At 41.5% G+C, this 27,961-nt stretch overlaps 6 protein-coding genes across 13 annotated transcripts; 4 read left to right on the top strand and 2 right to left on the bottom strand.

Moving 5' to 3' along the window:
- The first annotated feature begins 440 nt into the window (after window positions 1–440).
- LOC108117225 lies at window positions 441–971 on the top strand. Its single transcript, XM_017229556.2, has 2 exons — window positions 441–768; window positions 835–971. The coding sequence occupies exons 1-2, from the start codon at window positions 543–545 to the stop codon at window positions 969–971; spliced, it is 363 nt and encodes a 120-aa protein (XP_017085045.2). The 5' UTR covers window positions 441–542.
- Window positions 972–1,020: 49 nt separating this feature from the next.
- On the top strand, window positions 1,021–1,488 carry LOC108117226. Its single transcript, XM_017229557.2, has one exon. The coding sequence runs from the start codon at window positions 1,021–1,023 to the stop codon at window positions 1,360–1,362; it is 342 nt and encodes a 113-aa protein (XP_017085046.2). The 3' UTR covers window positions 1,363–1,488.
- Window positions 1,489–2,101: 613 nt separating this feature from the next.
- Window positions 2,102–11,096, bottom strand: LOC108117224 (rho GTPase-activating protein 92B). Its single transcript, XM_017229555.2, has 5 exons — window positions 10,886–11,096; window positions 10,397–10,653; window positions 7,489–7,664; window positions 4,110–5,076; window positions 2,102–3,652 (listed from the first exon to the last, which is right to left on the bottom strand). Exons 1-5 carry the CDS (start codon window positions 10,933–10,935, stop codon window positions 2,874–2,876), a joined length of 2,229 nt encoding a protein of 742 aa, XP_017085044.1. The 5' UTR covers window positions 10,936–11,096; the 3' UTR covers window positions 2,102–2,873.
- A 269-nt stretch (window positions 11,097–11,365) lies between these two features.
- Window positions 11,366–12,586, top strand: LOC108117104 (surfeit locus protein 6 homolog). The gene is given in 3 exon segments (XM_017229320.2): window positions 11,366–11,619; window positions 11,674–11,699; window positions 11,701–12,586. Coding segments are annotated over 3 exon segments (981 nt in total). The 5' UTR covers window positions 11,366–11,456; the 3' UTR covers window positions 12,493–12,586.
- A 179-nt stretch (window positions 12,587–12,765) lies between these two features.
- LOC108117102 (ATP-dependent Clp protease ATP-binding subunit clpX-like, mitochondrial) lies at window positions 12,766–19,102 on the top strand. Of its 3 annotated transcripts, XR_005993872.1 has the most exons (7): window positions 12,766–13,374; window positions 14,680–16,051; window positions 16,113–16,262; window positions 16,461–16,682; window positions 16,747–16,941; window positions 17,269–17,422; window positions 19,004–19,102. XR_005993872.1 is itself a non-coding variant. In XM_017229318.2 (6 exons), exons 1-6 carry the CDS (start codon window positions 13,359–13,361, stop codon window positions 17,296–17,298), a joined length of 1,986 nt encoding a protein of 661 aa, XP_017084807.2. In that variant the 5' UTR covers window positions 12,768–13,358; the 3' UTR covers window positions 17,299–17,487. The 3 variants fall into 3 exon arrangements, 2 of the variants coding, with proteins under 2 accessions (XP_017084807.2, XP_041674915.1); XM_017229318.2 differs by lacking the exon at window positions 19,004–19,102 and having other exon boundaries at window positions 12,768–13,374; window positions 14,679–16,051; window positions 17,269–17,487; XM_041818981.1 differs by lacking the exon at window positions 19,004–19,102 and having other exon boundaries at window positions 12,771–13,374; window positions 16,747–17,487.
- LOC108117101 (mucin-5AC) lies at window positions 17,955–25,434 on the bottom strand. Of its 6 annotated transcripts, none has more exons than XM_017229312.2 (9): window positions 25,009–25,433; window positions 22,322–23,841; window positions 22,115–22,242; window positions 19,709–19,800; window positions 19,410–19,643; window positions 18,998–19,268; window positions 18,432–18,881; window positions 18,221–18,379; window positions 17,955–18,157 (listed from the first exon to the last, which is right to left on the bottom strand). In XM_017229312.2, the coding sequence occupies exons 2-9, from the start codon at window positions 23,580–23,582 to the stop codon at window positions 18,092–18,094; spliced, it is 2,661 nt and encodes an 886-aa protein (XP_017084801.2). In that variant the 5' UTR covers window positions 23,583–23,841; window positions 25,009–25,433; the 3' UTR covers window positions 17,955–18,091. The 6 variants fall into 6 exon arrangements, with proteins under 6 accessions (XP_017084801.2, XP_017084803.2, XP_017084806.2 ...); XM_017229314.2 differs by having other exon boundaries at window positions 22,322–23,825; XM_017229317.2 differs by having other exon boundaries at window positions 22,322–23,755.
- Window positions 25,435–27,961: the final 2,527 nt, after the last annotated feature.

Genomic DNA, 27,961 nt, shown 5'->3' with positions numbered 1-27,961 from the left:
AAATTGAACCAAAAATAATAATCTTACCTATGATATAATATAGAAATAAACGATTTCAATCTTATTAAGGTGCAAAATCTAGTAAACAATATTATTTATTATATACTGACTCTTTTATAAGTTTAGAACTTCTCGAAGGTAAGAGGAACCAATTCCATTTGGGACCAATGTTCAAACATTCAAACACATTCATCCACCAAGTTGACACACATTTGTGTAATACGTATAATAAGCACACATGCCTGACTAAATATCCAAGCGCATTGCTCTACTAACAACATATTTCTATTTGGCCACCTTCCCGCCCCCAATATTCCACAATTCCCACCCATTCAAAGCGACAAGCAGAAATCGCAAATCAATAAAATGGAAACCATAAAATTGCCACAAGCGGCGGCATTGCAAGTGACCCAATGAATGTGTCATTCGCGGAGCAGCACTTGGCGAGGAAGGACCATCCGAGGAGCAGCTTTAAGAGAAGAACCACTTCTAAATAGATCCAGTTAGTGGGTCAGCCGACCAACTCATGCGATCTGGATGCCATGAAACCAAAGAAATCGGCCTTTGCCAATACATCCACAGGATACGGCAGGCACAAGCACAGCGGTCACGGGAAAGGACACTCCCACGGTCAAGGACACCCCGGCAAGGATAAAGCCGAAGGCACTAGCAAGGCCAAGACTCGAGAGCCAAAGCATCAGCATGAGCAGAAAGAGGAGGACAAGGATTTGAATTCCGGTTTCGGCGACTATCTTCGCACACCGGAGGGTCTGTAATTTAGTCTCCTAACTAAGTTAATTCCTTATTCTATTAAATATCCTTTTTCCTGATTAGCATTTGAGATGATGAAACTATTTGTTTTCGCCAATACCATAATGTTAATAGTCACCATGGCCTGGCCACATCTTAAGGAACAATTCTACATGGTTAATCAATGGCTACAAAGTTTTCGCGAAGAGCATCGACAGTAAAAACAACTTAGAATCTTTTAAAAAATCTAGTTAAATTTAAGAATACAAAATGGTTGGACCCTTTATGCAGGGCCTGTTTTTGATTGGCATCATCTATTGGTATTCCAAGGGAATGATGTCCATGATCAACGACTATTATAGAAGTGAATTTCAGCGGAAATTGCAAACGGAACCATCGAAGCCAAAAACGGAAGTACCCATCAATGTGGACAACTTCATGGATTATGTTAGGGAGTTGGACTCTCCAGAGGAGTTGGCTAGAAACCCAATGGATAGTGATGTAGCTTCTCCACAAAGGAAGCCCTACAGCCATATTTTGTTAAGATTTCTGGAAATCACCGGCACTCTACCAGCTTTTGATGTTTGTCTCAGCACGAGCAACATAAGATAGCTTATACTATAACCATAAAGTTAATACATTTAGTGTTTTATATATGCCCTTAGTAGAAGTGAATTGCATACTTATAGGTTAAACTAAATATGTACTTTAAACTTTAAATAAAATATTGCCAAACAATAGGTCTATATCATAGGTTGCCACCATTAACAAGTTAAACACAAGAAACTTTGTCTCCAACTTGGAGTTTTCAGCTGGTTTTTTATTTAAACTTTAGCAGAATATATATTCGTGTGTTTCCAACATCAGCTCACTTACTAACCTATTCACAAAACTGTATAAACATACTAATTTCTATAAATACCATGGAATATATATCGATTTGGTCTGTTCTATGCAATATCTGAATTAACATATTGCACTCTCATAAGTAAGCTCTCATCCCATCAAGATCCTGGTCATTGCTAGTTATACTTTTCAAGCAGCTACTGAAAAATAGTTATAGGCAGATATGATTGAAATAGTTAGGTAGTTGATCTGGAAGTTCTAATAGGTGCTTTCTATAAATAGTCTGTATTCAGGTAATCATCATGTGGCACAATTTGTGGAGTTTAAGATAACCCTGAAGCGGAAGATATTTCAAAATATCTTTTGATTTCAAAGAGGTCCGTGTGTGATTATAAATATTTACCAATTTCATAAGAGATCCACATTCTAATACATACTATATGCCCACCTACTCATTAACCAATTTCTAAAAGTAACTTAACAAACAATAACGAACGAAGACAAATACTTTTCTGATAAAATCATATTCATCTTTTTTAATGTATATTTTATATACACAACAGTTCATCATACATAATTTTATTATAAAATTAAAATAATAATAGTTGCATTACAAATTAATAAAGCAAAAATACAAAGTATAGTACATTATACATCAAAATGATAATTCAATAGAAATGTACTTGGTGATTCGAATGAATCAAATGAATACATTGGAATTAGTTCTGTACTAGCCCGAATTTAGAATGGAGCAATAGCGTTAGTATGCTTTAATCGAAATCATAGTTTTAATAAAAGGAAATCACAATGTCTTTCGTTGGAAAAGTTAACAAAATTGACTCAAGAGCAAAGCAAAATATTAAGGAAACACAAAACCTTTCTGATGTATCACAACCTTTCAAACAAGGATTAACAATTGAGAGCTCGCTTCGGCTAACAAATCAAATTTCGAAAATTGAGTTATGGTGGCCTACTATACAGACTATATATGCATATATATATATACGTAAATGGATATCGCTTGATATTGTTATATGGCTAAACACGTACAAATTAGATTGCTTATGAACAAGGCAAAAATACAAATGCAGAATACGCAGAGACTCTTCTCTCTATAATGCACAATGTCTCCTTACCACAAGGATCATTTCTATTATATATATAGTCCCATTTATACTATATATATATATATTACTGTGCGTTGAAGTCTTAACGAGTAAACAGTAACACCTAATGACTCTGACTCTGTCCCCACTGTCCGGTTCCCCAGTTCCCATCTATTCCGAGGATTTCCAATTTGTTGGCGGTGGTGGCGCTGGCACCGTTGGCCTTTTGGGCGTTTGAAATGAGTTTGGAGAGATGGGTGTCGTGACTTGGGGCTGCGCCTGTTGCTGTTTTTCCTCTGGAGCCGTTGGATGCTGGTCATGATTGTGGTTGTTTTCCTTGCCCGCTGGCGGCTCCTCCCGCGTTCCATTTGTTTCCGTGTTCTCGTGACGCAGCTTCTCAAGAAAATGTTCCGTTTTGAATCGCACACTGCCGTTGCCATTATCAATTGTCGCCTGAGTTGGAGTCGTACCGCCCTCGTCGTCGCTCTTTCCATCTACCTTGTGCACTCCCACGCCCAATACAGTGGGCCGCTTGGGTAACAGTGGCTTTAGCGGGACATCAGGCTTTAACTTAAAACTGCCAATGCTATCGGTGCTCTTTCGATCGGCCGTCGGTGAGGGCAGGTTGTCCAGCCCGAAGAACTGAGTCCGCGTCATTGGAACCGGCTTCGCTGGCGTTACTGGAGGCGGGGGTAGTGGTTCAAGCTGCGTCTGTGTCTGCGTCGGCTGGCTAGCAGCTGGCGATTGAAATTGCGGCAAATTAGGCAGCGGTGGCTTGGCGGGCTTCTCCTGCTGGACCGGCGTCTGCTGGGGGAATAGCTCCTTGGCATGAGGTCGGTGCGAAGTCTGTGATGTGGTCATAATGGTGCCGTTTCCATTAGTGGTTGGCGGCGAAGGTGCATTAGCTTTCTGCCTGCGCAGTGTACCATAGCGTGGGCTCTCCATGACTTCTATAAATGAAAATTGAAAGGCATCGTTAAATAAGAAATTAACTTTGAATATACAACAACTAATCATCGGAAGCTAATCATTATCTAAACTATAAACTTGTCAGCGTAAAATCTATTTTATAGTTAAGTTATATTTAAGATTTTTCCCCTTGCTAAATAAAAATGTCTAAAAAAGCCAAATTTATCAGGGCTTCACTACAACACCATTGACTTCCATAAGTATAATTTCGAATTTGGTTCAAATCCATTTTATTGCACAAAAATAACCTCTCACTAACTTTAACAGCTTATTGATATATAAGAAATTTCTTTAAAACATAACATAAGGCACAGAAAAATACTAACAATGGAATTCTTGAAAGTTTCGTTGTTGAAAACTTAATAAAAAAAAGTCGTCATAAGTCGAATACTGTATAGTGCCCCGCTTCATAGAACTCCGACTGTGCAGTATACTTACCACTATCGTTGCGATCAAGGTTTTCATTGGAGGAGTTCGATTTGCTCTTGCCCTCGACGAATAGCTTCTGCTTTTGCAGGGTCACATAGAACTCGACTTCGCCGGTAAAGAAGTAGTCCCACTGACTGATTAGCAGCTCCACGATGATGTTGGCTGCCGAGGAGCTATTCACCTGACCGATGTAATCAGCAGGGGCGTTGCTGCTTTTGTCGATCCGTGGCCACAGCATGTTTGGCGACATTACGATGGCCAGGTTCTGGGAGCTCATTTTATTAAGCGCTAATCGTTGCTGCACAATGGACAAGAAGCGGGTGAGGTAACGTAGGTTTGCATAGTTTTCCTTAGGCAGCTTGCTCAGAATAGCCTTGATCTCTGTCTTGCGTTCCGCTTCGGTGTGTCGTTCGGCGATCCGGATGAAGTCCTTATACAGGCCGTAGGTGAGCAGCGGCTCGGGTAACTCACGCAAGTATAGCTTGAGTATTGAGCCAATGACATGGGGATCCTGGTAGTCCAGCGGCAGCGGCGTCTTTACGTGCTGTGCCTCCAGGGCGTGCTTCATTCGGCGCAGTTTGGTGCTGGCGCAGCCCACGCGCAGCAGACCCTCTTCCTCCAGACCGTTCTCCAGCAGGCAGCAACAGCACAGCTCCACGATGTAGGATATTTCGCGGTTGGTGGATGTCAGGTGCTCTTTCAACGGGGTTCCAAAGCGGGACTTCTCAGTGCCCTGAATGGTGTCCTGGATGCGGGCCAGCGAGGCGTTCACATGCTGCAGGGCTCGCTCATGATAGTTTCTTTGGTTGAGTACATAGTCGCGGATGCAGCTAACGATCTCGTCCTCTTTGGCAATCAGTTCCAGCATCTGGGCCGCCCAGGCATCTCGCTCCTTCTCAAGCTTCAGCTCACACTCCTCCTGCTGGGTCTTTATGTGGTTCACCTTAGCCGCTGGTTCCTCCAGCCGGATTGCCGCCTACGAGAGTATAACAAAACACTGATTAAACTGTCAGATAGATAAGCGGCAATGTAAGGGAATATCGTCATATTGCAAAAAGAACAAAGTTCAAGCACGAAAATATCTTATCTGGAGGACTAGTGGCGTCTGTAAATAGTTTATTGAGTGACTAATGAAAGATGCCTGAACAGCCGGAAAAGTTTAAAAATAGATCGACCTCAAACGCGAGCTGCACAGGTGTTACCCATCTCCTGAAGGTCTTTGTTATAAGCCAAACAATGGGTTTTTATTTGAGCCTTAGCGCACATGGGTCGCTGCATTGGGGCCACTGACTGAGGTGGCTTTAGTCCATTTAATTCTCCTGAATCACAAAGTAACTTATAGAAAGAAAGTCTGATAAGAAATGAACTGGGTATAATTCATAAATTAAATTTAAACATTTAAAGAAAGGAAGGAACCCCCTACAAAGTATAAGAAACAATACGTTTTTGTGCCTTATTTAAAAAGTTCTTTGGTTTAAAATACTTTTATATATATTATATATGTATATTTGTACAAGCACTTAACCATTTTCTTATATATGTTCAGCTATGCGGTTTGAAAAGTTTTCAAGATAACAAAGTTATATATACTCTTTGTTGGCGGCTAACGTTTGAAGCATTTTGAAATAAAATATTCCAGATTCAGTTAATCCATCGCTAAACCCAAATAAAAAACAAAGTTCCCTCTTTATGATGTAAGTTTTGCTTACAACAGCATTACCCATTGTGAGTAAACAAACTGGTGCTGTCATTCATCGCCCCATCCCGTATCATAACGCCGCTAAAAATAAACAAATCGTGACAAATTGCTGTAAGTACAGGCAGCTCCTATCTGCAACCAGAAGACAATAGCATCCACCTAGCTATCAATTGCGGTGCCTTCCCCTGCACCTACGAATCGAATCATTTGACGAGGCGGAGTGTGACTGAGTCACATCATTTCCATGAGCAGCAACCTCTTAATGACCTACATACATCCCAGGTGGCACCGCAAGTTACACACATTCCGGGCACCAAAGTTAGCACTTCCAAAGGCATTCGTGTGCTTATACGTATTGTTTTCGTTTTGGATCTATGTCAGGGAGTGCAATTAGAACAGCACCAGGTCGGTGAGCGTCTGATTAGCGAATTATGGCAAGCCGATGGCCGTTTATATGGGGACTCAGTTGCCGGCGATAAGATTACCAGGGTTTGTAAATAACTTCGGTTTCTAATTTTCGTCTGATGATACGTCAATGGTCAGTGGCGGTGGCTATTGCTGGTGGCGTCCATTTCAATTATGATGTCACTGCCGCCAAGTCAATGAACGTCTTCCGACACCTTAAACAGACAACATACATCAACAAATACAGCGGCTAGTCATTCCCCGACATATGTCTCGATATGGCAAACGGCGTCGTGATTTGTACAAAATAAAGCGGAAAGAAAACAAAAAACAATGAAACTCAAAAAGCAACTTTTTGTGAGTCCACATAGCCGGCTATAACTGTTCGGTTCCACACTTGTAGACGCCAATAGACAGAACCAATCGGGTGTCAAGAAATTGGAACACCAAAAAGCCGTTCATCCCATCTCTCAGCTCCCAACAGCCCGCCACATCCCACTCCAACGATAAGGAGGCAGCACAGCGACAAGTATCGGATTCGAATCATAAAAACGTAAACGACAAAGGCGAAACGCACGGCAAACAAACAATACAAAACAATAGAAACTGGCGTGAGATAAAGCCAGAATGAAAAAGAAAGACCCATGACAATACCAACAACAACAACAAAAATAGTAATAATAATAAATGGAAATTAAAAATTGATTGCTTCTTTTGCCAACGCTTCTTGGCATCCGCCCGAGTACAGTGGTTCAGCATTGATTGGGGAGTGAGCAAGGGTTTTGGTTTTGCTAAGTAGTTTTATGACATTTCATTCTCAGAAAGTCCTATCAATCAATTGATTTTATTCTGAGAAGTAGAAGCTTTCAATCGGTTTTCTCTCTTCATAATTGTTTATATTTCTTTAAGCTTGAACTCGTATAGCAAACAATCCACAGTGCCATTTCTGCTGAGAGGGATATTTAAGTTTACCTCCAAACTACCGGCACTCGTTGTTATTGTTCGTTAATCAGAGACAACCTAGCGATTGGATTGTGTTTGGGGGAATAACGAAAAAAAAAAACGAAAATGAAAACAACCAAATCACTTGACCAGCTGAGGTAACTTTTTGCGGCCCATTATTTCCAACAAGCAGATTTCTTAATTAATTTAACAATCTCCCATTGTCATCGCGCGCAGTTTTGTGAAAACGGAAATCCAACATTATTCACTCTCTCTCTGGCCCGTCCACCAAACATATACACGTAATGCCAAATGAGACTTAGATTTATGATCGGCACTCACCTCATGGCTGCGCTTTAGCGAGGTGTACTCTTGTAGAGTGCGCGATACGTTGCGCTTGAGCGTCGAGATCTCCTGGATCTCCTTGTCCAAGATGTTCTTCAGTCGCCTTACCACCTTGGTCTCTGTCTCCAGTTCACTCTCGATGATGCACTCGGCCATCGTCTTCTCCAGCTCGCCTGCAATTGGGGAGCACATCAAGAAATTAGTAACCCACTCTGGTATTTTGTTTCTCACACTTATCTCTATCTCAATAATACACAGTAAAAATGCAGAAGACATATCTTTATCATCTACTTTAAGTAAAACTAAGAATCTTGATCTTGTCTAGAACAGCTTATAAAATCATTGACTCATTGAATCTTTTGCTCATACAATATATATTAATTTATCAATCTTGATCAGCCCTTCGAAGAATAATATTACTATGGCTTTATCTTATATCAATATATCTTTCTACTCGTATCTACCTATTATTATCAATCATTAAAAGAATATTTTGGAAGATAGACAGATAGTTTTCTGTGTGTATCTTAGAGACTTGCTATTCCACCCGCAAGTGAGGAAGTCAATGCTTATTTAAGACCTTATCGCCAAGCGGTAGCTGCAAAGATGTTGGCGTGCCGGTTTTCCAGTTGCCGGAGTAGCTCGACTTTGATGCGGGCGAGATTCGGGCCATTCGAGGGGGAGGTAACTGGCAAATAGGTTGACGAGCTGAGTAAGCAAAATTGTGATAATTGTGTTGAGTGCCCCAAGACTTGAGCCTCAGCAGCTGAACCCGCAATGGAGGCAGGGGCATAGGTAGACGTAGAGTCAAAGAGGGAAGACGGAGTCCAAAACGAAGACGTCGTCGGCGCTGGAGTATAACATTCGAGATACGCTCGCCTTTCGCTCCCCTCGCTGAATGGGTTGAATTGAAGCGCATCGTGGCTAACAATAAAAGTTGCAAAGGGCGCACAGTGGGTTAAAGTGAGATGATATCGCGCTGTAATTACCGACATAACACAGGCGACAAAAAGCTAATTTTCGTGCTGTAATTTTGTGTTTTTTGTGCGTCTGGAGTTTGTTTTTAATCGAGCAACTTAAGTGCTTCACTCCGACATTAAAGTTTTTGACTAACATTTAAGTGTCTAGACCCTCAAAAAAAGATTGACTCTTTTTACTTTAGAATATAACTTGCTAGTAGAAAATGTTTTTTGAAAACGAAACTAATATTGGTTTACGGCAAAAAGACAATTTACAAAGACCTACTTAAGCAGTTCTTTGTACTACTTAAGTTTGTAACAATATTTCATGTTTTTTAAGCTCATCATAAAATATTAACTTATTTAATTACACAGTATGGACGAAGCTTAAACCTGTAGCTCTAAAAACTGAATATCATTATACTTATGTCATCTGCCGACTAACAATCTTTGCTGATAATCAAACTGGATTTTATAATTTATACTTTTGATCAATCAAATGTGCAAAAAATAGAAAATAAGACGTTGAATGGTAAACAATAAGACAAGTGACAATATCCCATTTTTCATTTCTCTATCGAAAGGAAATGGTCTTTGCTAAGTTCATATCCATTGGCGATTGATTTCCTCATTTTGACCCAATTATAATTCCCTGAATGTGCGAGTGGAGCTTTACTTAACCCACGGACACACGTTCACTGTGGCTATGATAGACGAATGTGGAAACGTTCGTGTCTAATCAGAAAAGTGTGGGGTAAACTGGAACTGAGGAAAACAGGGGGCTTTGCAGATCCCTGGCCGTTACACAACCACCGAGATGCTCTTGAACCCCAAGCGAGGTTGCAGCTGCAACAGCAAACAGCAAACCAAATTGCAATTGACGCACACGCATCTGCGAATATGTGGAATGCAAAATGCTTGAAAAGAGGGGAAACAGTGAATGGAAGCAACACGGACAATAACACTCGGAATGAGTAATACGGCCTAGGGGGAGCGCCCACAAAGTAAATGAGCAGCGAAGAAGAGATCATGACGATACGATGATGTATGAATTTGGCTCAGACTTTTACTTTTACTAGCCAGCCAGCATAATTATCGGCGTTTACTGGGCTTTGTTATGCCATTTCGTGAGTGATGTGTAACAAATTTAAATGAAATGAATAGTAAATCGTATAGAAAAAGGGCAATAAAAGCGGGCGCATGTGGGGGCGGGCTAACTTGGCCTGGCAAAACAAAAAAAAACAAAAGAGTGTATAAATAGATAATGCCGAAACCGCAAATAATAACCAATACTGCGGGCGAAACAACGAACGGGTTGGAAAGAAAGCAGCGAATAAGTCATAATAAAAATTATAATAATGATTAAAAAAAAAAGCAAGCCGTCGATGTTGATGTTGCCGTTTGCAGTTGAGAAATGTAAATGCCACAAGGCCAAGCGACAAGGCGAGGCCGCCAATACACACAGACAAACCGAAGCCCGTGACACAGTCATCCGCGAGTATTCTCCGTTCTCCATGCGCCGTTCCTCCCCCTCGAAACCCATACACTCATACGTCGGCTATTGTGCATGTCTGGTGGCGATTATCGGATTTGAAACGAACGGCAACCACTGTGCGCCTTATCAGCAGCGCCAACATGATTGCCACCAGAGGCGGAGGAAGGGGTTAAATATTTTTCAATCTACATTCATTTTTAAATAACTCATGAATATGACACTTTAAGCACTGAAGCAATTCACCAAAGAGAAATTTTTCCTAAGGCACAACTCAAAATAAATATTTTTAACAAAAATCGCTAAACAACTAAAAACACTTGCAGCATGAATAAGACATTTATCACTTAAAAAAATAAGATAAAATGAAAAGGAAGTCATCCCCTTAGATATTCCTAACTACACCAGTGGCTACCCCACATCCACAGGAAATCCCGGTAACCCGATAACTAACCGCAATTGGCGAGGACCTTCTGCAGCGGCATATCCTTAGGCAGCTCCTTGGCGGACTCATCCAAAGCCTGAGCAATTTTGTAGTGGCTGTTCTTCTTAGTCCGCTTGTCCTGCTCCTCGGTGCTCCCGCTGTTATTTCCACCTCCACCACTCAGCGCCGGTAGCTTGCGGACGATCTTTTCGATGGTATCCCGATATCTGTCCACCTGCCGCTCGATCGTCTCCAGCTCAGAATCCTTGCAGTCCGATTTGGTGGATCTGCGGGTGGCAAAAAAGGGGTTTGACATGGGTTAGGTCATCATCATTAGTTGCCCACTGCTGTTGTTGTGGTTATTGTTGTTGCTGTCATCGGGTCTTGTTATTGCTGCAGTTGCTCATTCTGTTTCTGTTGCTGTTGTTTTTGTTTTTGTGATGAGGCAACACCTGTCTGTCCACCTGGAGCGCAGTTACACACACCAACAGACATCCAATGGCTGGCCTTTGAACTTACCTTGACAGATTTTCGGCTGCTATTTTGATTTTCGCAAACTGCCTCTTCATCTTGGCTGATTTGCAATTGCCACTCGCGTCTCCAACGTTAACTGAACTTCTGTGTGTTTGTTTGCGATGTGTAATTAGCTAGGCATTGAGTAAATACTTAAAACTGGCAAATTAGTCATTCTTCAACGATGTTTTACGGAAAAGTGAGACGAGTAAGACCACAGCGGGAGCGCTAAGAAATGCTGGAAGACCAGTATAGGCGTCTTTCGAAATTCGGTATCTGGGCACACTGCGCTTCAAGTGTTTTTAGGTACTAATGAAGATTTTAAGTAAATTTAGTGAGTTTAACTATTTCAAATACAATTTAGAATTATAAATTAAAATTGTCTAATGCAATACAATTAAAATATATCTTTGTTTTTTTTTTTTAAATATTTGATTACCCTTAGTTTCTTAAAGCGTTGCCACACTATTGTTTATTGTTTTGCAACACATACCTTGGGGTCACACTGCATTCCACCGCCTTGCTGCACGTGTGCCATCCGTAAATAATATTTTTTATTATTGTTTGACTTAACAAAATGAACCAGGCGGAGATTATTAAACGTCTCCGAGAGGAGTACGATATCGAGAATGGCCTGAAGGAACCCAAGAAGGAGGACCTGCTGACAATCACTAAAAAGATCCACCAGCGTGTTATAGACTTGCTAACCATCCACAAAGTTCCTTACTCCAATGCCGATGGTAAAGCAATCATTTAAACTATCAGTATTGTAAATGAAAACTTTTTTTTTGTAGATGAGGACACCTACGAGGATTATCTGTTTTTCGGACGACGATGAATCGGGCACCAAGAAGAGTAAAAAACAGAAGAAACTCGGAAAAGTAAAAAATCAGGACTCCGACGACGAGGATGTGGACGCTCGAATCGCATCCATCAAGAACAAGCTGCGCCAGAAGAAGGGTCCCACCACAGAGCGCCAGCAGAAGCGACGTGAGTCCAAAAAGTTGAAGCGTAGCAAGGGCGTCCAGAAACTGCTCCTCTCCTCCGCCAAAAACCTTAAAAATGAGGCTGTCAAGCACCAGAAGCTAAAGAACGGAGTAGTCAAAACAGAACAGGATCCAGAGGACAGCAAAGAACAGATACAACCCGTCAAGGTGAAGCCGGTTTATAACCAGGAGGCCAAGATCGTCTACTCCAAGGTGGACTTTGCCGCCAATCCGGGCACCAAGGCTAAGAAGTCGCACCAGAACCCCAAGGAAATCCTGAAGAAGTTACGCGACACCAAGAAGCACCTAACTGAACTGCGCGAACAGGGTGAAACAGACAAGGCAGCCGAGATGCAAACGGATATCGCTTGGCGTAAGGCTTTCGACAAGGTTGAGGGCAAGAAGGTCAAAGATGACACCAAGCTCCTACAAAAGTCCATTAAGAAACGTCGTGTGGAGAAGAAGAAATCGAAGACCAAGTGGACGGAACGCAAGCAGAAGGTGGAATACGATAAGGAAAAGCGACAAAAGAAGCGACAGGAGAATCTGGATAAGCGTAGCAAGGACAAAAAAAATAGAAAACTGAAGACAGCCAGCAAGAAGGGTCGCATCATACCTGGTTTCTAATTACGATTTAGCGTTAAGTTTAAAATAATGTAAATGTATGCCGCGTTGAAATTCAACTCAGAATGCTAGAAAAAAACAAATATTCGTTTGAAAATTCTTTCTTTTTTCCGTGATAGAAATTTACTTTTCCGGCCTCGACACAATCAAAATTCCCACTGAGAACAAAATTTCAAGTTCCCATAGCCCACAGTTTTTGGTGCCTTGTTTTTGTCCACTTTATGTCATTGTGTGTACCATTGTGCGTGCGCGGCCCCAATAAGAAGAAGAGTGCCAAACAGCTGTGGCCGATAGCAGCAATCGATTGTTATAGTAATCGTATAGTGGGATAGCTACGATTTTTCTAGATTTTCCTTAAGATTACAGCAAAAATTGGATTGAATCAAGTTAAGGTAACCAAAGATTAGATGGTCTGAAATCTGGAGCAACTACCGATTTAATAAGAAGAAGCACAGCGAGTATCGCAGTCAAAGCAACGAGAGTCACACGCACGCACACAGACGCAAAAATTACGTGCAGAGCGCAATCTATTTCCCCATTTTCCACCGAAAATAAAGCAAGGCAGGCGGAAAAGCTCCCCAATTGCGACGCATTTTGCAGAGGAGAGGAAAACTAACCAGTTTAAATTGCAAAGGAATATCCCGAGAAAGAAGAACGCGTAGAAGGAGCCACAACAATAACTTTGCAGATCAGCAGAGGAAGAAGAAGCGGCGGCCAGCTGAGAAGTGAAGCGAAGCACGGGCGCAGGGGATATCAAGAGTAGGTGCAGGGGCCGAGGAGGAAGCGGAAAAAGAAACAGGCGTAGAGGCGGCGGGCAGCAGCCACCATGAGCATGGTGCGGCGGATTATCCTGCTGGGCCCCAAGTACAATGTCTGGGCAAAAGGGTAAGTGTTAGCTACTTTCTGTTGTTGTTGCGCCAATCGTATACGTAACTGCGTCATTAGCAGTGAATCAACAACAAAAACAACAGCAATAACAACAACAAAAACAAGCCAATCAGAACTGGCAAAACAGCCTGCAGTTTACCAATCCCGATTGCCCCTACATTTTGGCTTATCAGAATTTTCTAGCTGCTGCGCTCGCTGAGTTTTTCTTGTCTAGTGTCAAACAACCAAAACACTGAGTGAAGGTCGTCTTCTTTTGATATCAAAAAGCTGCTCGCGGTCAACAGGCAGCAGTGGCGTCGTCCAAAAGGGGTTTCCCTCCATCTGACTTTACATTCACCGAAGCACGCATCTTATTGGAAGGCCGCCACCGCACCCCCCGCCTAACATTTCCAATCAGCCAAGCAGGGTCTTACTTTTGGACCAACTGAACTTGAATTGTTTTATAAGGCCTGAAATGGCCAGCTAGCTTAATTATTGCTATTGCCGCTCTGACGCAATGATTTCTTTTTTTTATTATTTCATGTCTTCAGTGGAGCAATTTCTTACACATTTTTAATGGCCAACAGCTGCTTATTATATTTGTTGGTCTGCAGGTTAGGAAAGCTGATAGGCGGAAGTTTACCCAACAAATTTCACTGAGAGAAATTTGTAGTCATTTCGTTTGTGATATTAACAACACCTGTGGTTTCCGAGACCAACCATTTCTAAGCCCTGTTTGATTGGCAATACGGCGAAAAAGTTGCTAGTCATCTGCGATATCGGAAGACGCTAATTGCCCTTGGCCTTTATTTGTTTGCTTTTATATATTTTTTTGTGGGCCAATCCAGAGATTCTTCTCCTCGGAACCCCTTTGTTGTTATCAATTGAATGTGCTCTGGGTAGCATTCACCCCGCACTTGGGGTCGATGCTTCCTATTTTTTTATTCTTTATGCACGAGACTAAATCCATACTCAGCGAAGAACGTCACCAGAAATACCCAATTATGTGCTTTATATCGTCTTGCTTCGCCTTTGAGTGCTATCAATTATTAAATCTAATCTAATTTTATATAAACAATAACAGGAAGAACAACTGATGCTGACAAAATTTAATTTAGGTAGAATTGAAAAGAAAAGTAGAAGAAATTTGTAATAAATCTATATGATTTATCATATATCATATATGGTTTTTAAAGCTGAGTTGCTATTATAATTTATTGAAAAAAATTTAAATAAAAGATTTAAGGCCACTTTTATATAAACAAAATTAATACATAATAGTAAATCTTTCCAACATTAAAATTTATCCTCCTTTTTTTCAGGAAGCGGAGTTAGTCAAACACAGCGCTCGGCAAGATGTGTTATTCTGAGCACAAACAGTGAGGAGGTCAGCGTTTGGGGCGTTCGACGCTTCCACCTGGCCACCCGAAACTGCGCCATCAATCGACTAGTGAGATTGGAGCCCGCGATGGCAATTCCGGCATACATTGACATTACCAATGCCACCTCAAGAACGCCAGAGGACTCAAGCGACAGTGCGAGTGGCAGCGGAAGTGGAGCTAGTGCGTCGGGAGGCGGTGGAACTAAGAGTCCGGGCAGTGGTGCTGGATCTGGAGCAAGTACGACCAGTGGCGCCGATCCACCAGGCGGTGGCAGCGACAAGTTCCTCTCATGCCCAAAATGCGGCAGTGCCTGCACCCAGGTTGAGACATTTGTCAGCTCAACGCGATTCGTCAAGTGTGCCAAGTGCAACTACTTCTTTGTGGTGCTGTCCGAAGTGGAGACCAAGCAGCGCACCAAGGATGAGCCTAAGAACCAGCGCAAGCCACCACCGCCACCACAGAAGATCATGGAGTATCTTGACAAACATGTGGTCGGCCAGGACTTTGCCAAAAAGGTGCTGGCTGTGGCGGTCTACAACCACTACAAGCGCATCCACCACAACCTGCCGCAGCTTCAACAGCAAGGAGGAGGTGCCAGTAATGGATCAGGCGGCCTGGATGGGGTTCCACGACCTGACCTGCTACATATTACCGGAATCGGCCACACACTGAACAGCTCCCCGGGCAACGAACTGCCACCAAAGCCTGCTCAAATGGGTCTGGGCGGTGGAATGGGAGGTCCTGGACTTGGGAGCGGACTCACCGGCGCAGGATCCAGCAATGTACGTGGAGGTGGCGACCACAGAGCCGGATCGGAAATTCTTGACCGACAGTCGAGCGATGTCAAGCTGGAGAAGAGCAACATCATCATGTTAGGCCCAACAGGATCTGGTAAAACACTGATCGCCCAGACGATCGCCAAGTGCCTGGACGTGCCCTTCGCCATCTGTGACTGCACCACGCTGACACAGGCTGGTTATGTGGGCGAGGACATCGAGAGTGTAATTTCAAAGCTTCTGCAGGATGCCAACTACAACGTGGAGCGTGCCCAGACGGGCATTGTTTTCCTCGATGAGGTGGACAAGATCGGTGCCGTCCCTGGAATCCACCAGCTTCGCGATGTTGGAGGCGAAGGCGTCCAGCAGGGCATGCTCAAGATGCTCGAAGGCACTGTGGTCAATGTGCCAGAACGCAATTCCCCGCGTAAGCTGCGTGGCGAAACGGTCCAAGTGGATACTACAAACATCCTCTTCGTGGCATCTGGTGCCTACACAGGACTGGACAGGTTAATTGCACGTCGCCTCAACGAGAAGGTAAGGCAGAAAGATATCTTATTTAAACGTCACTTACTTATTACTTGTTATCTTATTTTAGTATTTGGGTTTCGGCATGCCTTCGACCAGCGGATCTGGCCGTCGTGCAGCTCAATCAGCCGCCAGTCCCATGGACAACGATCAGGAGGAGCGTGATAAATGCTTGACCAAAGTGCAGGCACGTGATCTCGTTGAGTTCGGCATGATACCGGTAAGCAATGGGTTATAGAGACAAATATTCTTAGATAAAAGGATTGGTATCTTCGATGATAGTTGTATTATAAATAATCCTTTAAAAATGGCAAGCTAAATAAATATAAGAAGTTTATTTATACCTGAAATGATTAAGTTTTTAGAACAAGTGATTGATTGTAATAATTATAAATTAAAACCCAAATTGTTTTTACAGGAATTCGTTGGTCGCTTCCCGGTAATCGTACCCTTCCACAGTTTGAACGTCAGCATGTTGGTGCGCATCCTGACCGAACCACGAAACGCTCTTGTGCCTCAGTACAAGGCGTTACTGGGCCTTGATGAAGTGGATCTTACCTTCACTGAGGACGCAGTAAAGTCGATAGCTCAGCTGGCTATGGAGAGGCATACGGGAGCTCGTGGACTGCGCTCCATAATGGTAAGCAATGGAATTTATAAAACTAAGGAATATACTGAAAATTCTTTTTTAAATCTTTTTTTAGGAGCAACTGCTGCTGGATCCTATGTTCATAGTGCCGGGTTCAGATATTCGGGGGGTACACATAACTGCCGATTATGTTAAGGGCAGTTCTTCACCTGAATACAGCCGTGATGCGGACGCCACGGCATCCGGGACCGTTACCACAGACTCCGATACCACAACCGATAATGATAAGAACTTTGAGAATAGTGAGAAAGTACGACTAAAACAGTAAATCAGACAGAGAAACCCACATCCAAAGCCAACCAAAACAGAAATCGAGACAAAGCTTAAGCAGAAATCTTTCAATTCGAAACGCTTTTCAAATTGTTGATTTATTTTGAAACTCTTTCTGTCTTTTTATATCTCTTCAGCTTGTTTAATTTGTCCAATTGCTTGATTTTTGAATCAACAGCGTTTTTTTCTACTCAAGAATTAACATTTGCAAACACGATTTAATGTTGAAAGATACTATAATTTTTCGTACTCTAACATGTATATTTATTAGCCTTGTTTAAATGATAAATTGGTTGGTTCACCTTAGATCCCTTCCACGAACCCCGTAACTCTGTAAAATATGACCCGCTGGGGAGTGAATGAATGCTCCGGCATATATTTATAATGAATATCCTCAATCCCAATATGCATCTGTGATTCAGAATCGACGAGCAGCGCAATCTTGTAAGCCCGAAGCAATTGTAAGTGGAATAATAACAAATCCTAAAGAGAATTGTAAAATGAATAAAATACATTTTCAACATAATTAAACTAGACAAAAAAAAATGATCGGAAATCTGCAATGCTGGCAGTGATGTGGTCAAGGTCTGTACCTATTGGCGCTAGAATCCTCTCTTGCATATACCAATTATATATAAAAACGTAAACATATATTTAGGCAAATTTTGCGTAGACTAAACTGAGTTTCTAAATGAGTTCTGGTAGCGTTGTAATATTGACAAACGAGAAGCACGTTCTACTTTTAACTAATTTAAGTTAAAAAATCAATTTTTAAAACAAAAAAAAATAATAAAAAATAAACATGAAAAAATTTATAGTGGTATTGCTTTTATTTTTAGTGATCTAAAGATTAATGGATTGTTGTAAGAATTATAACTCCCCAAAAACATTAAGATAGCCTACAGAGTTTAGAAAATGGTCAATACTTTTTTTAGTTTTCATTAATTTTATTTTATTCGTCATTAAAATTCAACTAAATCTGCAGAACTCATAATAAATAATTTGAATTTATTGCACATATGGACTAATAGTAGTTCCTTCTTTTTGTTTGTTTTTCTGTTTCATTTTCATTTCGTAGTGTATAAATTTGTATAAAAATTTGTAAGTTAATAAATATCTTTTGGCGACCTTCAATCGTTCTCCTCCGATATGAGCAGCTCGTATTCCTGTGCGGCAAAGCGATCCCAATCGGAGGTCTAAATAGGGAAATAGGCAAATTAATTAAAATAACTCCAGGAATAAATGACAAGAAAACATACATATTCGTCACGTTGAGAGGCAAAGGGATCTCGTTGTTCGTGATCCAGATACTTCTCCAGATTGAAGAAGGTATCGAAAAAGACGTGCGTCATCTTGCAACGCTTCAGATCTCCCAGTGTGATGCAGTCGCGATTCGCTGGCTTTATCATATCCAGCATCTAATTTACAAAATTGATAAACCTTCATATAAATCTAGTCCCAGATTCTCACCTGACACAGGCAGTCCTCAAACGGGAGACACTCGATGCCGATTCCCTCCATTCGCTGTTGCTGTTCCTCGTAAAAGTACTCCAGTTCGTACATGGACAGCACACCATCTCCATCGACGTCCATACATCGAAACCAGTACTCAATGGCCGTCGGCGTCCGTTTGTCCTCCTCCGAAAGGATAAACCACACAAAGTCCGTATAGGACATCTTAGCCTCATCCTCGGGAGCCTTTTTGTTATCGCTGCGCGTCACACATCCCGAGAAGATCCGCTCCACAATACGCGACGACAAGGCATGGTCACTGTGCTTTGCCAGATCTTCCTGGTTCACCAATAGGTCATGATCCTTGTCTAGCTCCCAGAATTTGCAGTAGATCACGTAGAAGTGCTCATAGCTGAAGAAGGCCATTATCTGATTGATGTCCTCCTCCTCCTCCAGCAAACTAATCATCTGTGGGCGGGTGTTTCAAAAATATTCATTGTGAATTATTATTTTTTCGAAATTAACTTTTGATTATTGCATAATTTTCATAAATATTTATAGATCATTGAAAGTATGTATCTCACCTCCAGCAGATCGGACCGTTTCAGTTCGGCTATTGTGATCTTGCCGCTCCAACTGCGGTTCACCGAATAGAAAATGCGCGCGATGACTGTGTGCACGTATCTGGAATGGAACTCGGTGGCTTCCTTGAGAAAGGCCAGGCCGGGGTGTGTGTCAACCACATCCTGCACCATTGGCACCAGGTCCTCTGGCACGATGTATGAACGGAATCGCTGGCCTCGCGAGAGAATGTACACGAATCTCGAGGCCGCTTCATGGCAATAAACATTCATCCTGCAAGTTACAACACAGGTTTTTACAACAATAAATAAATCTATTTACGACTAAGATTTTTAATATTTTGCATTAGAGCGCCAAATTTAAAGAAACATTTACAGAAAAATGGAGAAAAAGAGTTTACAAAATTTAACTTACTGTTTCCAGAACTCGACGAACCGCTGGCGCTCGACAAGACCCGTGCTGGCCGACTGGCAGAAGACCATCACCGGCATGCGCCAGTAAAAGGGCAGGCCGCAGATCTTCAAGATGCGAGGTAGCTCGTCCTTGGTTACCTGGTTGTTGGGAAAGCTGTCGAAGGCGGAGAGAATGCCCCGCACCACCCGCTCCATGGCGATATTGGGCTGTGGCTTGCCATGTGGAAAGTAGAATCTACCATAAAGGTAATGGACACCTTAAAAACCACATCAATTGATTTATATACCGGATCCGCTCACCTGGGTATGTAAACGCTCTTCGTGGAACGTATTTCCTTCTGCAGCAGATTCTGCTCCTGGGGCGGCGGGGGCGGTGTGGCATGCAGCTTGACCTGTCGACGAATATGAATACGAATACGAAAATGAATATCACTCACTAATTGTTTACATACATTCCCTTGTTGTGGCTGCCAAAGCGCCACTCAATAAAATTGGCAATTTATTCTCGAAAAATTTCGTTTGTTTACGTTTTTGCGGAAATTTTTTCTTCGCTCTTCGACGAAAATCCTCAGACAGCCACGCCCATATCGACGTACATTCGCCCTTTACCTTTGAATTTATTATTAAATGTTTGCCATTTAAATAAACATCAACAAATTGCTGTCTAAATTTAAGCACTGAGTGGTACACGCAAAAACAAATACTTTTTGTTTAAACTAACTTTTTTCAACTTTTCGTAAATAATGGAAACATATTTGGTCCGTGGGATTTTTATGTTGCCAATTTTGTCGATACTAAATACGAATTGAAATGTTTTCATGGAAAAATGCATTGAATACCAAATGAGCGAGTGAAAAGGAGGAAGCTAAAGATCGTGAGCTATATTTTTGTATTTGGCTGCCATAAAACAAAAGAAAAAGCTTCTATGTGGGTAGTTAAAAAAACATGTTCAATTTATTGAGCTATGCTGATCAATATAAAACGAAAGGAGGACAAAAAATTACTAAAACTAACTGGTAATAAAAAAGGTAAACAAATATATTCTACCAAATCTTTAGGCTTTTAATATTTATTCTTTATTATTTCACCCTACATAAAAAGACTTTATTTGGTTTTTTATGCGAATGGAGGACGTTTCATCGACTATAATCCACGCACAGGCCATTCATGATTTTAAAACTGTCAACGGTGACATGAATATTAATCTTCTCACTCGACCACAACGAAGAGGAGCTCCTACGAAAGAGCAAACAATTCATTGGCATGTGCGCATATTACGTATACGCCCGGCTACACATCGTTTATAGTCATATATTACGCATACGCATTGTTGCCTAATTTATAGACAAAAAGCAAAGAGCCCGAAAAGCACTAGAGGATCGATCGAACACACACACAACATTCAACTTGTGTCTACCCCGTCCCCATAACTTAATTGCAAAAAATAGTTTTTGTTTCTATTTTTTTGAGGATTATATTTTTAGCCGATTTTTATTTGCTTTGATCAAACGCGCTTGGTACGAAGTGAGGAATTTCACAAGCAATCGTAGTAAAGCAAAGTTCAATTGAATTTTAGAGATATTCGGTATGGTAAGCCATTCATAAAACAAGGAAAAAAACGAATATGCCATGCCCGCCCGCACATGTAATTAAGCAATTAAACAATTCTCAAAACAAAAAACCCCTAACCAAAGCAACAATCAGCAGCAAACCAAAGGCAACAAAAACACATCGAAAATTGCATTTCGAATCGCTCAAAAGTGATGATGATCATGTGCTTGGGTTGTATTGAATTCGGTATTTGGTTGTTGTTTGGTTTATTTTTGTTGTTCCTGCCTCAGCACGATTGTGTGCTGATCGTAAATGCTTGATTTGATTGTTTATATACGAAAATATGCACACAAAACACTGGGAGCACTCGATGTGGGTAAGTGAGACCACTATGAATACCCAATACTTAATAAGCCCTGCAAAAAGTTTGTGAGTGGTCGTCAACTGGTTTTTGAACATCTAAGCAAATTTTAAGCAGAATGTGTTTTGAATATATTAATACAGTGCGTTACAGAACCACATAAATTAATAAGGAATAGCTCTTGAGATTTCATGAGTGATAGCATTCAATGCATAAGCAAATTATTCCCAGAAACTGGTTTGATTTATTAAGAATAAAAAGCGTTGAGCTGCTTTTTTGTCTCGAAATTCCTAATCAGCTTTATGCTAGATGTTTGTCATTAGAGAACAATATTTTTGACTTTGTAATTCTTTAAGAATTTTTTCAAAGTAAAATGACTTTTTCGTTTGTTATTTTCTTTATTTGTTGAGGACTGTCATGTTCATTAAAGCAATTCATCTAAAACGTTTAATAAAACCCCCCTTGCTTAGTGAAACCTTTTTTCACTCGGTACTCCTATTGCCTCCGATCTTCCCCAGCCTTTTGGCAAGCGTTTCTCGCGTGGCGTCTTGGGGTAACCTTAAATCAATCAATGATGCAGTGCGCTCGCACCGATAAGAGCAGCCCACAAAAAGTCGAAAGAAAACAAATGGGCAATTGCAATTGGTTCGATCAGGGGGAGAAAGGGTAAGATTTGGTTTTTTTTTTTTTGCACATTGTCTTCTGGCATTTTCAACTATTAGATAACACCACGAGCATACGATTTTCGGCCCGCAAAAATAAGTGGATTAACTGCACAGATTTTCATAACTCACCTTTATGAGACTCTTGGGCGGAGTGTCCGTCTGGGGGCGTTTGATGTTGAGGAAGGCGTGCCGCACATCCGGACACTTCTCGAACATGAGAACGCGCTCGGCCACGGAGCCGCGGGTGAGGAGATTCACTGGAAGTAGAGACCGAGAGACGAGACCTGGAGTTCTAGCGCACTGTGGGATATGGGGGATTCGAATCGAATATATTACTTTTATCCTGGCCATTGGTGAGGGCCGCCCGCGCCCCGCTGGTCGGTTTGACTTTATTCAACGTTGGCATCGTTGTGCTGACCGATGTTGCTGGCGTTGCATCCATAGATGTTGCTGTTGCTGCTGGTGTCGCCGATGTTGCTGATGTCGATGCTGCTGCTGCCGCTATGTTGCCGGTGTTATCAGTGGCGATGCGACTTGTTGATTTCCGTGCGGTGGTGGCAGTTGCTACCGCTGTGGGCTTTTCTTTGGTGGCCGGCTTCGTCGAATCGACGCTATTTTCTTTGGTTTTGCTCGACTTTGTGCGATTTGTGGCCGCTGGCTCGCCGCCCTTATCACTCAATGCCACACTGTTAGCCATTCTCGCCGCCGATGGACTATCAACGACATCTAAACTAACAGCAATTGATCCGTTCCTGCTGCTGCTACTGCTGCTAGTGCTGGCCTTGCTCTGTTTTTTGGTGGGTTGCTCAGAGGCTGTTAACTTGTTGCTGCCAACTGAATTGCTTACGTTGCTGTTGGTATTGGCCTTGCTGTTCTGTCGCTTTTTGCCCACTGTGCTGGGAGTATCCTTCTGCTGCTGTATGAGCTCGCTGATTTTGAGCAGATTTTGTGTTTGCTGCGAGGATAGATTGTTCACATCCAGATCCAGACTGATGTCATAATTGAGATTAACATCGGGCAGGGGCTTGGTGACGGAGATGGAGGCTACTTTTTTTGGTGATTGCAATGCCTGATCCGGCACAGGATTAAAGCTTGTCACTACGGGCTTAACCTTTACTTTGCCATTGGAAGTGATGTCGGATTTCTTTAGGCTGTTGGTTTTGCCACGCTGCTCCTTGTCCTTGTTGACGAAGCTGGTGACGATCTTCTGGAGACCCTCGGCGTCGGCGGTAGGTGAGGCCACATCCGAAAGATCACCGGAGGCGGCAGCATTTGTGTACATCTGCAGGAGTTCCGGTGGCGGGATGCCCTGGCTCTTCCACGTGTGATAAATAGCATCGGCATGCTCGTTGATCTTCTTGGTCAGCTCGGCAATCTCTGCATTGGAATCGTTAGCGGCTAAAGATGCACTCGATGATGCCTGGGATTTGGGGGATTTGGGACTGGTTCCAGAACCTGCTGGCTTCCGTGTCGTCGTAGTAGTCTTAATGGCACTGGTCACCGCCACCGAACTGATCATGTTGCCTCCCGTCCCACTGCTCAGTTTCTTGGTCTTGGTGGTCGTTGTTGTGGTGGTGGTGCTCGAATCGGCTTGCATTTTGCAAAAGTATCTCGGAAAATGTGTATTTTGTTTCGGGTTTTTCGCGTCACTCTCTTTGCTCTCTGTTTGGATATTCACATTTTCACTGCTCACATTTTTATTTCAATAATTTATTGAAATCTTAATTGAGTTTTTATTTAATTTGCCCGGCTTTGTTGCGTCGTTTGGCACTGCGAGAGATACACATGCGTTTCATTCACTTTTCACATTTTCACCGTTTTCAACATTTTCCTCCGTAGACTGCGTATGGCGAAATCTATTTATATAAAGAAAATACCAAAATTTCCTATTTCGTTTATTTCAGACGCCGAATCCGAAACATACAGCCAAACACATTCGAAACACAGACGCACCACACGAAAATATACGGATACGGATTTGGGACCAGGCATCGCATCAGCGGAATATCGAGCAGATACGTAAGACGCGTACACGGCGGGCACAGTGGTCGCAAAACCATTAAAAGCACAAAAAAAATGGATGATCAACTGCCAAGATCAATTATCATATCGTGGGCTTAATTAATGGCCTGACACCTTTGGCGCCGAAAACGTGAACGATTATCGTGACACGTTGAATCATCTCGACATTCCAGCTGGTTATGTTTGTGCAAAAACAAACAATTAATCAATTGAATTAATTGAATTAATTTTGACGGGTCAACAATAAACAAAGACCCACTGTGCATGCGTAAGAAATGGACAAGTGCGGTCAAAATAATAGCGCTAACTACTGCACTGACATTTTGTTGACGTTTGCTTTTGAAATAAACGTGTTCTTCCATTTCTTTAAGTTACTAGTTTAATTGATCTAAACTGTAGATTATAGTTTTGAATTTTGTTTTTCAGATCATTTAGTCTTTATTATAAAATTTCCGAACTATTTGGTTATTAATTGAATCATTTTTTTTTAAATGCGTCAATGGGATTTCTCTGAAATAAATATCATTAGAGTTTATCAAACTCATAAGTCCCTGTACCAAACTGACCTACGATTAAACAATGAGCTGTCACAGTATTTTAAGAACCATTATGATAAGCCCTTTTTTGTTTTCGTCGAATTTCCAAGAGTTCAAAATGGCAAATTTGGGCAAACAATGTTTACTATAGTTATTCAATAAGCAACTAAGTCGCAAATTTAATTAGTTTTGCTACTATCTTGACCGCTGCTGTCGGTTGTACTATTTCGCCGTTTTTACGTGGGGTTGCGATGGGATGAGATGAAACCGGGAGCTGCGTTTGCGTTTGCGACTGCGGCTGCTGCTTCTTCAACTTTGTACTATTTATTCGAAAATAAATTTCGAAGTAGTTGCGGCTCACAGACACACGTGCACGCACACTCGCCCAAATGCACTTTACATATGTTTTATGTCCCTCTGTGTGCGTTGGTGTGTTTTTGGTGGGGTGTATAATGTATGACGTACATATAAGTTTGATATTTGTCTGCCTTTATTAATGATTTAATTGCATTTAGGCCCAGAGGCGCGCGTGCTGACGACAACGGCGACACCGAGTGATTCCGTCATTAATTAATTAACCAAGCCAAACCGAAACCGACCAGAGGTTAATCGACATTTTCGCGGCACGACATTTTTGCCGTCTTTTTTTTTTGTATGAAATTTGCAAATTAACGAATATGTTTTCCGATCGGAGGGAAAAACACACGCGGCCGCGGGATATTTTGGAAAACTCTGGCAAGCTTCCGCTTGGCGAGTCTAAAATTAACAGCAAACAGAGCAGAATTCACAGATCACAAAATTCGGATTCAGATTCGGAAAACACTCGCATATATCCGAGCGAATAGCGGTGCACGCGATGCTGCTAAGGTCCGTGTTGTTACTGTAAATCTTCGGCCGCTGAAAATAACATCAGCCTCCGTTCTGCGATCCAAACGATCGGGCTGTTGAGCCAACGGAGCGGATGAGCGAGAGTGCGCCGTGCTGGTGATCTCAGCTGTTGCTGCTGCTGTTGCTGTTGTTGTTGTTGTTGTTGTTTCTATTGCTGCTGCAACTACGCTAATGACACTGGCAGCCCCCAAGAACGAGCGCTCCCACACACTCACGACCTGTGATCGTATCAGAGGTGACCGAATCGACGAAAAAAACTTGATGACAAAACAGAAACACAGAAAATAGTTATATGGGCTAAAGTACCCTTATACCGAAGGACTAACAGGAATTTAAGAACTTATTTAAAAGAATATTAAACGTTTTCCAGTTGCTTTTTATAAGAATTTATAATTGAAAAGCAAAATACATGATTTTGGCTTGCTTAAAATGTACTTTTTAGCTATAATCTAATCCCAAGATATAATAATTTTATTTTAATTTTACGATTTTTAAATAAATATATATAGAAATAATAATCAATGATATTTTATAAATACATTTTAATATCCATAAAGTAGCTAGGAGGACAGCTCTATCGCAGGGAGAGAGAGAGAGAGAGAGCCGGTGAGAGCGGCGCCCGAAAAGATCATTACTTTGGCGTTCTTTGAGCAGCTGCTCCCACTCTCCATGCGCTCTCACTTACCCCCACACGACGGCAGCGATGCCAGCAGAACACTTGCCGTCGTTTACCCACTCGCACACACACACACACTCACACAATGGCGAGCGCCAATCCGTCGAACATAAAAAATACAAAAATCAAATCATAGGTGTTTGTTAATTATACACTGTGCCCTGAAGGCAGGGTGTCACGGTTCGCTTGGAAGCTTTGGTCAGGTCACATAAATACTATGGCCTAATATCACCTAATATTCCATTTTGATAACATTTATTTCATGATATATACATACTCGTATAGAAATATAGTATGCAAATATATTTAAAAAACAACATTAACTATTAAAAAAAATATGGATTTTATAATTGAGAAAAATAAGATAAATTTATTTAAAATTTCTAAATTGAAAAATGTAAAATTTGTTTCCGTAAGCCAAAATAATTTAATTATCCATAAAATGTTTAGAGCATTCAAAATTTCAGTCAAACTATATTTTTCTTCTCCAGTTTCAATTTTGTCTGCCTCATTGAGCAGGAGAACAACAACAAAATTGACTACGGATCGAAGCGTTTATCTCGCTTATTTGCTAATGCTAAATGATTGTCTTCTTCTTCGCCTTCGGCTGGCTTCTTCCTCTTCACATCGCAATGTTTGTTGCAGTTAGCTGTCTTTATGTCTTTATTGTTGCTGTACCCATTCTTTTTTCCTTGGCTTTTTATGTTTAGGCCATTTAGCAGGTGGGCGGGTGACTTTTGTTTGTTTAGAGAAACCGAAAAGGTCTGAATAAATGCTGAAATGCGATTCATGTTTTAGTTTATACTATGATATTTTTTTAAACAATATTATATATATATGTACATATATATATGTAAATACGTAAGTATGGGAACCGCAAGTGCGGCTAACGATGACGCCAAGATAATGATTATAATGATAATGCCGATCTGAGCGTAGCTTCCGGTTTTGCGCTTCGGTATTTTTGTTAACTTTTTCGATGGCTAACTTCATATATGTATAAATAGAAATATTTATTACCAGACTTTTTGTTGTTTTATTGTTTTGCGGTGTGTAATTGATTTTAACCGAAAGATCCGCCAAGCCTAACATGTGTTGACTGTCACATCAAGTGACAGTTATTTCGGTTTAGTTCCATATTAGGGTTGGGCATTAAGCGTGACATCCCATCCAGCTGGATTAGCCTAAAACTTGACCCAATTCAAGAGAACGTGTTGAGCGAGCGCACAATGGCGAACAAAAGGCTTTTATGCCAAAGTTGGATTGACAAAATAAAATCCAAAATGCCCACACAAAAACAAAAACATGTGCGGAAAATTCAATGGAGGTGCGAATAGATCAATCGCCATAGCTAAAACCATAAGTAGCTTAGTGCTTGGGAGAGGGAATTCATTTTTGGTCATTTAAAGAGATTATTTTATGGTTTGTGACAGTTGGGGGTTCCTCATTTAATCCAAGATTATCTAGGCTTTCAAGATATGCGTTCATCAACGCACACGCTGCGTATGCTTAATTGCGCATACGCAGTGTGGTCGCCCTTGTAGGTTCTTCTGCAGCTGCTTTGCTTTTCCTCAAGTTTCTCATATTTCCCCCATCGATTTCTTGAGCATTGACACATTAAATCGCTGACTTTCCACGCATCTTTCGGCACAATGTCAGACCAAAACTAAAGCTCGGCCAGAACCCTTCTTGGAAGCCTTTGAAATGTCTTTAACTATTGACATTGGCCCATTGCGATGTGCGCTGGCTTTTGTTATGGCTATTATGATTATAAGCCAAAAGCTGTCGACACTTTCCTCTGCAAATTATACATATATTTTTAGGCTGGGCTAATTGAATTTGAAAACGCAGAGG

This window comes from Drosophila eugracilis, unplaced genomic scaffold (assembly GCF_018153835.1).
Source record: "Drosophila eugracilis isolate 14026-0451.02 unplaced genomic scaffold, ASM1815383v1 contig_440, whole genome shotgun sequence".
In the NCBI taxonomy this organism is placed as follows: Eukaryota; Metazoa; Arthropoda; class Insecta; order Diptera; family Drosophilidae; genus Drosophila; species Drosophila eugracilis.
This window is presented reverse-complemented; position numbering and strand designations above follow the sequence as displayed.

Bases quoted from the DNA above. Each gene is read 5' to 3' on its own strand.
- LOC108117224 (XM_017229555.2), bottom strand. From the start codon at position 10,935: ATGAAGAGGCAGTTTGCGAAAATCAAAATAGCAGCCGAAAATCTGTCA. The intron at 10,654-10,885 runs GTAAGTTCAAAG...TGCCACCCGCAG, and splicing joins GCAGCCGAAAATCTGTCAAG to ATCCACCAAATCGGACTGCA. The intron at 7,665-10,396 runs GTTAGTTATCGG...CCCCAATTGCAG, and splicing joins GAAGGTCCTCGCCAATTGCG to GCGAGCTGGAGAAGACGATG.
- LOC108117225 (XM_017229556.2), top strand. From the start codon at position 543: ATGAAACCAAAGAAATCGGCCTTTGCCAATACATCCACAGGATACGGC. The intron at 769-834 runs GTCTGTAATTTA...TTTCCTGATTAG, and splicing joins CTATCTTCGCACACCGGAGG to CATTTGAGATGATGAAACTA.
- LOC108117226 (XM_017229557.2), top strand. From the start codon at position 1,021: ATGGTTGGACCCTTTATGCAGGGCCTGTTTTTGATTGGCATCATCTAT.
- LOC108117102 (XM_041818981.1), top strand. From the start codon at position 13,316: ATGAGCATGGTGCGGCGGATTATCCTGCTGGGCCCCAAGTACAATGTC. The intron at 13,375-14,679 runs GTAAGTGTTAGC...CTTTTTTTCAGG, and splicing joins TACAATGTCTGGGCAAAAGG to AAGCGGAGTTAGTCAAACAC. The intron at 16,683-16,746 runs GTAAGCAATGGA...ATCTTTTTTTAG, and splicing joins GTGGACTGCGCTCCATAATG to GAGCAACTGCTGCTGGATCC.
- LOC108117101 (XM_017229312.2), bottom strand. From the start codon at position 23,582: ATGCAAGCCGATTCGAGCACCACCACCACAACAACGACCACCAAGACC. The intron at 22,243-22,321 runs GTAATATATTCG...CTCTACTTCCAG, and splicing joins CACCAATGGCCAGGATAAAA to TGAATCTCCTCACCCGCGGC. The intron at 18,882-18,997 runs GTGAGATACATA...ACCCGCCCACAG, and splicing joins AACGGTCCGATCTGCTGGAG to ATGATTAGTTTGCTGGAGGA.